The following is an 8,945-nucleotide window of genomic DNA, read 5'->3' as shown; positions in this document are numbered from 1 at the left end:
GCATTGCTTTTCTATTCATACCTTAGGGTAGGAATCAACTGTATGAACTAAAAAAGGCTGGGATTCAATCGAAGGCACATTGTCGACAAGTTGACTTAAAGGTTTACTGTGAATGCGATCTCAGCCAATGTCAGGGAAATTGCCTTTAAAAAAGGCACATTGTTGACAGTGCAGTGTGCTTGAATTTGAATCCCAGCCACAGTGTTCATGTCAAGCATTTCCACAGAATCAAATAATGAAAAAATTTATTTATCAAATAGCACATTTTGATCAGATTTGGTTTATGTATGAAATGAAAAAGATAAGCGCTCGTCTTTAAGTGTTGGTCAAACTTCCACTGTCCCCTCCTTCACTATGGCCATGGCCAGGTTACGGGCTAGCGCTAGCCGCAGGAGCTCAATCTTGGTCGTCTCGATGTCCTCATCCTGAAAAAGCACAGGGAAACACATTTAATGGATCATCCTCAATGTTTTTAGTGATTCCATATTCAATAATGATGATGTAATAGTGCAGGTGGGCCTTCGTGCTTCAGCAAACAAAGGAAAGGAGGGCTGCTCAACAACGATAACAAAAACCATGACACAGGCTGACCAAGAATCTCCCAAAAGGACAAATTCAAGGTAGAAAGGAGTTGTAAAAAAATAAAAGCTTTTTTTCGTTGCGTGCTCGAACTATTCCTTTCTGCCTCTAATTTGTCCTTTTGTCAAATTTGATTTGTAAGACCTTCTCATAATTATATCATTCTTGATGTTAATGAAACCAACGGTCACTTTTCTGGCCCTGGGCTAAACAACTGTAGAAATGAGAGCATATTATAAAAAAGGGTGTTAGGAGATTGAAAGAGAAACGGACATTAGATAGAGGGTAAGGGGGTGTGTGTAACCCATTACCTGCATGGGTCTGTCTGGGTTGGGAACACTCTTCCATGAGGTCAGCTCCTCTAGACAGAACATCAGCTCATGAGTTTGATCAGCAGAGAAAATCACCTGGAAGAGGACAACACCAGAGTTTAGCCTTCTGACAGCTTCAAAAGTATGAAAAATGTATGCACTCACTAACTGTAAATCGCTCTGGATAAGAGCGTCTGCTAAATTACTAAAATGTAAATGTAAAAGGCTATTAGCCTGAAGAGGCATCATCTACAAAACCACCTGCCAAAGGTAAGAGCATATATTCAGAGATACAGATCTGATGGGAATCAATAAGGTAAGGAGATCTCTTCACTTAAATCTTTTGATTATATACACACACACACATACAGTGGGGAAAAAAAGTATTTAGTCAGCCACCAATTGTGCAAGTTCTCCCACTTAAAAAGATGAGAGAGGCCTGTAATTTTCATCATAGGTACACGTCAACTATGACAGACAAATTGAGGGAAAAAAAATCCTGAAAATCACATTGTAGGATTTTTAATGAATTTATTTGCAAATTATGGTGGAAAATAAGTATTTGGTCACCTACAAACAAGCAAGATTTCTGGCTCTCACAGACCTGTAACTTCTTCTTTAAGAGGCTCCTCTGTCCTCCACTCGTTACCTGTATTAATGGCACCCGTTTCAACTTGTTATCAGTATAAAAGACACCTGTCCACAACCTCAAACAGTCACACTCCAAACTACACTATGGCCAAGACCAAAGAGCTGTCAAAGGACACCAGAAACAAAATTGTAGACCTGCACCAGGCTGGGAAGACTGAATCGGCAATAGGTAAGCAGCTTGGTTTGAAGAAATCAACTGTGGGAGCAATTATTAGGAAATGGAAGACATACAAGACCACTGATAATCTCCCTCGATCTGGGGCTCCACGCAAGATCTCACCCCGTGGGGTCAAAATGATCACAAGAACGGTGAGCAAAAATCCCAGAACCACACGGGGGACCTAGTGAATGACCTGCAGAGAGCTGGGACCAAAGTAACAAAGCCTACCATCAGTAACACACTACGCCGCCAGGGACTCAAATCCTGCAGTGCCAGACGTGTCCCCCTGCTTAAGCCAGTACATGTCCAGGCCCATCTGAAGTTTGCTAGAGTGCATTTGGATGATCCAGAAGAGGATTGGGAGAATGTCATATGGTCAGATGAAACCAAAATATAACTTTTTGGTAAAAACTCAACTCGTCGTGTTTGGAGGACAAAGAATGCTGAGTTGCATCCAAAGAACACCATACCTACTGTGAAGCATGGGGGTGGAAACATCATGCTTTGGGGCTGTTTTTCTGCAAAGGGACCAGGACGACTGATCCGTGTAAAGGAAAGAATGAATGGGGCCATGTATTGTGAGATTTTTGAGTGAAAACCTCCTTCCATCAGCAAGGGCATTGAAGATGAAACGTGGCTGGGTCTTTCAGCATGACAATGATCCCAAACACACCGCCCGGGCAACAAAGGAGTGGCTTCGTAAGAAGCATTTCAAGGTCCTGGAGTGGCCTAGCCAGTCTCCAGATCTCAACCCCATAGAAAATCTTTGGAGGGAGTTGAAAGTCTGTGTTGCCCAGCGACAGCCCCAAAACATCACTGCTCTAGAGGAGATCTGCATGGAGGAATGGGCCAAAATACCAGCAACAGTGTGTGAAAACCTTGTGAAGACTTACAGAAAACGTTTGACCTGTGTCATTGCCAACAAAGGGTATATAACAAAGTATTGAGAAACTTTTGTTATTGACCAAATACTTATTTTCCACCATAATTTGTAAATAAATTCATTAAAAATCCTACAATGTGATTTTCTGGATTTTTTTTTCTGATTTTGTCTGTCATAGTTGACGTGTATCTATGATGAAAATTACAGGCCTCTCTCATCTTTTTAAGTTGGAGAACTTGCACAATTGGTGGCTGACTAAATACTTTTTTTCCCCACTGTGTGTGTGTGTGTGTGTGTATATAAGTATACACACACACACACACACACATATACACTACCAGTCAGAAGTTTGGACACACCTACTCATTCAAGGGTTTTACTTTATTTTTACTATTTTCTACATTGTAGAATAATAGTGAAACAAACTATGAAATAACACATATGGAATCATGTAGTAACCAAAAAAAAGTGTTAAACAAATCAAAATACATTTTATATTTGAGATTGTTCAAAGTAGCCACCCTTTGCCTTGATGACAGCTTTGCACACTCTCTTGGCATTCTCTCAACCAGCTTCATGAGGTAGTCACTTGGAATGCATTTCAATTAACGGGTGTGCCTTGTTAAAAGTTAATTTGTGGAATTTCTTTCCTTCTTAATGCGTTTGAGCCAATCAGTTGTGTTGTGACAAGGTAGGGGGGTGTATACAGAAGATAGCCCTATTTGGTAAAAGACCAAGCCCATATTATGGCAAGAACAGCTCAAATAAGCAAAGAGAAACGACAGTCCATCCTTACTTTAAGACATGAAGGTCAGTCAATACGGAACATTTCAAGAACTTTGAAAGTTTCTTCAAGTGCAGTCGCAAAAACCATCAAGCGCTATGATGAAACTGGCTCTCATGAGGACCACCACCGGAAAGGAAGACCCAGAGTTAGCTCTGCTGCAGAGGATAAGTTCATTAGAGTTAACTGCACCTCAGATTGCAGCATAAATAAATGCTTCACAGAGTTCAAGTAACAGACACATCTCAACATCAACTGTTCAGAGGAGACTGTGTGAATCAGGCCTTCATGGTCGAATTGCTGCAAAGAAACACCTACTACAATCACCAATTAGAAGAAGAGACTTGCTTGGGCCAAAAAACACGAGCAACGGACATTAGACCGGTGGAAATCTGTCCTTTGGTCTGATGAGCCCAAATGTGAGATTTTTGGTTCCAACCGCCGTGTCTTTGTGAGACGCAGAGTAGGTGAACGGATGATCTCCACATGTGGTTCCCACCGTGAAGCATGGAGGAGGTGGTGTTATGGTGTGGGGGTGCTTTGCTGGTGACACTGTCTGTGATATATTTAGTATTCAAGGCACACTTAACCAGCATGGCTACCACAGCATTCTGCAGCGATACGCCATCCCATCTGGTTTGGGCTTACTGGGACTATCATTTGTTTTTCAACAGGACAATAACCCAACACACCTCCAGTCTGTGTAAGGGTTATTTTACCAAGAAGGAGAGTGATGGAGTGCTGCATCAGATGACCTGGCCTCCACAATCCCCCGACCTCAACCAAATTGAGATGGTTTGGGATGAGTTGGACCACAGAGTGAAGGAAAAGCAGCCAACAAGTGCTCAGCATATGTGGGAACTCCTTCAAGACTGTTGGAAAAGCATTCCAGGTGAAGTTGGTTGAGAGAATGCCAAGAGTGTGCAAAGCTGTCATCAAGGCAAAGGGTGGCTATTTGAAGAATCTCAAATATAAAATATATTTTGATTTGTTTAACACTTTTTTAGTTACTACATGATTCCATGTGTTACTTCATAGTTTTGATGTCTTCACTATTATTCTACAGTGTAGAAAATAGTAAAAATAAAGAAAAATGAGTAGGTGTTCTATAACTTTTGACCGGTAGTGTATATATAAATAATATGCCATTAATTTGCTTTAAGATTGCAAAGATGTCTTGCCGTTCATAGTTAGTAAACCAAAAAAAGGGAAATTCAATCTATGGAATATGCTATACACTAGGTAAATACAAAAAAGTTAATTTCAACGTTAAGTCAAGGGTCGAAGTTAATGCTGTGGGCCAGCTGACCTCTTTCTGCTCCAGCAGGGGCAGGGCGTCGGTCAGCAGAGTCATCCAGAAGGAGCGGGGGGCGATCTTGGCCGTCATCAGAGAGAGGAGGAGCTTGGCGGCTTCCGAGAAACGCTTCTCGCCGTACAGCCGGTGGAACTCACGGTACTTCCCTGCAGACAACAGCATCACATTCATCAGGACAAAGCAAAAATAAATAAATAGCTACGGAAAGTGGTAAAGAGCGTTTCTTATTGGACATATTCAGGTAGTCACCTGTTTTCTTCCGTAAATGGTGGCTAATGAATATTAGCCAGGACAGGAAGGGAACAGACTGAACAAACAGATACAATCACATGATGTGAGAACCATCAATCAATCAAACATGATGCCAGATGGAACACCCAATATGGTCACTGTAGAATTGTTTAGAAAGATAATTCTCATTCTACTCGCTACAGCACTGGTATAACTTGTTTTGGCCTAAATGTAAATACACTGTGGTTCCACTTGAATGTTTAAGAACGAGATAACATTACATACATCATAGTCGATGAACAGTTAGTTCTGCCTTCATGAGTGACTAATTGTAAAGTGAGACATTACACTCACATGTTACATTTTCCCCAGCTGTAGGTTATCGTCAGCTGTTACAGCAGCGTTAAGTCACAGACTGCAGCCTTATATGGACCACATTTCTCCTATGTGAGAGTAAATAATTTACTAGAAAGGCGAAAATACATTATGGGTCTGATCCAGTGTGTGTGTGTGGGCATGTGAGTGATGTGGCTGACTGAATCTCAAGTTAACAAGCAACACCAAGCAGGGATCTACAGTGCAACCATTTTACTCACATATGTGCCTAAATATTTAGCTGTGCAACCTGGAATTTTAATTTAGGAGCACCAGTGTGCCTAGAACAATGTACGATTCTAGCTTTATTACCTCAAATATTTTGATTTGTGCTCCTACATTTCTTTGTGTGCGCCTATATCTTTCAACTTAGGCGCAAACGTGCTCCTTGTAAAAAAGGTCAGCGTAGAGCCCTGCCAAGGACTGTTTGCTTGTGTGTGTTTGTGTGTTTACAGTGCTTCATGTCTGTGTATGTACACGTTTGCACCCCATACCTAGAAAAGTAAGCCTGTCACTGAGCAGCATGGCTGGGCCCAGGTTGTCAATCAGGTCCAGATCAGAGAAGGTCCCTTTGGCGCAGTAGTCCTGGAGATACCTGAGATACAGACCATAGAGATATACCTAATTCTAGACCACAGAGATATATCTATAGACCACAGAGATATATCTATAGACCACAGAGATACTGTATACCTATATATAGGATACAGACACAGACTGGGTTAAACCCAAAGAGAGAGGGAGAGAGACTACAGAATGGTCTGGTAGCTACTACTAGTGCTGTGGATGTCATGGGAGGACATCTTTCCTGCCCTTCTTGAAGTCATGACAGATCTAACACAGTGACTCCACTATGTAGCTTTCATCAACCCACTCAGATCAGTGGTTACATCAAGGAAAGGAGGAAGGAAGAAGGCTTTTTCAAAGTTCTACAAGACCATGGTGCTTGCCTATGGAGCAGTGAGGGGAACGGCACCTCTGTACCTTCAGGCTCTGATCAGTCCCTACACCCAAAACGAGGGCATTGCGTTCATCCACCTCTGGCCTGCTGGCTCCCTTCCTCTGCGGAAGCATAGCTCCCCCTCAGCCCAGTCAAAACTGTTCGCTGCTCTGGCACCCCAATGGTGGAACAAGCTCCCTCACGACGCCAGGACAGCGGAGTCACTCACCACCTTCCGGAGACATTTGAAACCCCACCTCTTTAAGGAATACCTGGGATAGGATAAAGTAATCCTTCTAACCCCCCAAATTGTAAAGTGGTTATCCCACTGGCTATAGGGTGAACGTACCAATTTGTGAGTCGCTCTGGCTAAGAGCGTCTGCTAAATGACGTTAATGTGCCCTTGAGCAAGGCACTTGACCCTAATTGCTCCTGTAAGTCGCTCTGGTTAAGAGCGTCTGCTAAATGACTAAAATGTAAAATGTAAATGTCTAAAGAACGGGCCGAAGACTGTCCAGGAAAAAAACACAGCCTTCAATTAGGGCCCAGAGTTTTTCCTGAACAGGTCACATGGTCAGGATCAGTAAAAACTCCTGTAGACATACAGTACCTCTCTGATATGAGGGTGGCGAAGGCGGCATCTTTGGCTCTGATGCTCCAGGAGAGAGCTGAGCCCAATCTGTTGTTCCTCAGGGCCTTCTTGGCCATGATCTTACAGATGCTCCTCACTGCAACACAGAGAGAGACATTATACCAAAGAGTTAGGGGGTGTTATCCACAACAGGCATGACAGAAATCAGGGGATTTTGTATATATTTTCCATGTGCATTTTAGTAATTGTGCATGTTGAGACTAAGGGAGGGAGACTGAATGTGAGTCTCAGTGAGAGCTTCATGCATGAGAGTAAGATGGACAACTGTTTTGGAAAAGAGTGTTTGTGCGTGTGAGTATGTGTGCGTACGTACATGTATACATATGCATCATATCTACCTTGTTCAGGCATCTGCCTCTGCTCACAGATCCTGATCACCTTCAGGGCCTTGCGCTCCGTGTCCAGAGGAACACGCTCTATCTGTAGCTCCAGGTACACACGGCCAAACTCTGGACAGTGGTCAAAGTAGTCCACAGCCAGCTGCCACAGGCTGAGGACCAGAGAGACAGGACATAGCTTGTTAATCATGCACAGCTTAACCAATCATCCAATAGGAGCAGCACTGGAGGAGGTCAAATAGGGGAAGAGACCTATATGTCTAGCCGACAACACTTCTCTTTCTATGAAAGATAACCGCTGGACACAGTGTACATCTGCATGTGTAGTTTTGCAGACGTGATAGTGTATGTGGGAGTTATCTATTAGAAAAACAGAGACATGTTGGCACTGGGAGTTATGCATATAGTCAAATCTATACTAACCAGAAGAGTGGTCTGTCTCACCTGTGATGGGTGAACAGTCCTGAGGCGTACTCCAGCAGTAGAAACTCCCTAAGGTTGGAGCCAAAACTAATCGACACAAACAGAGAACACATGTTATTATGATCAACGCTGACGAAGTCTGCCACCGAAACGCCTCAGTTTGCTCTGACCTCAGCTGCTAAAAAAATACATTAAAATATTTCAGTGAGTACGGGTTCTTCCTTTATTCAAGTGTATGCCTTTTGAATCCGGCACCCAAATACTTTTTGTTATTACAAACATTTGAGCTGAGCACGCCAATTTCTCTTTCTATGATTATGATCAATGTTACTATTAGAACAATATTGAAAGCTTGTATCATTTGGCAGTTAATGTTAACCCTTGGTGGGACAGTGGTGTGCTTAGCTTACTGTAGGTTGTGAGACTGGAGCAGTTTACAGTGGTCCAGCAGGTCAGTCAGATGCCCTACAAACCACCAGTTGTTGAGAGCAATGCTGGAAAGCACAAATAACATGTCATAAATATCACAACATATGAAACTGAACAGTAGTTTACATGAGGAGAGACAGAGGGAAAATCACATTGTGTGTCTAGCCCCCACATTTATTTCCTCTTATCCCCATTAGCAGTTACTGTTACCTTAGCAACAACACAGCTACTCTTCCTGGGTTCTATACTGTAGAAATAGCATCACTATGGTTTCTGTATTTCTATGGTCTACAGACGCTCCTCCTCACCTGCAGTCCTTGATGACCTGGTGGATGTCAAACTCAAAGGCTGCCAGCAGGATGCTGTCCAGGGGCTCTGGGACACTCCTCGTGTCCAGGAACATGTGCATGCTCGACTGGAACACACACATAGGACTGGACACTTACTCATAGTGTTGTGGTAAGTCCCAGGGCATACTAGTGCAACTCTGTATCATGTATAGTATAGTACTAAGTACTGTGTAGTAGTAAGTACCAGTGTGTAGTAGTAAGTGTATAGTGTAGTAGTAAGTACCAGTGCGTAATAGAAAGTACCAGTGCGTAGTAGAAAGTACCAGTGCGTAGTAGTAAGTTGACCAGTGTGTAGTAGTAAGTTGACCAGTGTGTAGTAGTGAGTTGACCAGTGTGTAGTAGTAAGTTGACCAGTGTGTAGTAGTAAGTTGACCAGTGTGTAGTAGTAAGCGTATAGTGTAGTAGTAAGTACCAGTGCGTAGTAGTAAGTACCTGTGCGTAGTAGTAAGTACCAGTGTGTAGTAGTAAGTGTATAGTGTAGTAGTAAGTACCAGTGTGTAGTAGTAAGTGTATAGTGTAGTAGT

At 42.7% G+C, this 8,945-nt stretch overlaps 1 protein-coding gene across 1 annotated transcript; it reads right to left on the bottom strand.

The window, feature by feature from the left end:
* Positions 1-228: 228 nt before the first annotated feature.
* LOC121568752 (nuclear pore complex protein Nup85) lies at positions 229-8,868 on the bottom strand (the record flags this gene model as incomplete). Its single annotated transcript, XM_045220771.1, has 10 exons — positions 229-425; positions 891-986; positions 4,678-4,829; positions 5,784-5,884; positions 6,840-6,957; positions 7,220-7,371; positions 7,664-7,729; positions 8,053-8,136; positions 8,380-8,486; positions 8,854-8,868. Coding segments are annotated over 10 exons (990 nt in total), but the record flags the coding sequence as incomplete, so codon positions are not given.
* Between the last annotated feature and the right edge of the window lie 77 nt (positions 8,869-8,945).

The sequence above is a fragment of the Coregonus clupeaformis genome, unplaced genomic scaffold, assembly GCF_020615455.1.
Source record: "Coregonus clupeaformis isolate EN_2021a unplaced genomic scaffold, ASM2061545v1 scaf5872, whole genome shotgun sequence".
NCBI lineage: Eukaryota > Metazoa > Chordata > Actinopteri > Salmoniformes > Salmonidae > Coregonus > Coregonus clupeaformis.
This window is presented reverse-complemented; position numbering and strand designations above follow the sequence as displayed.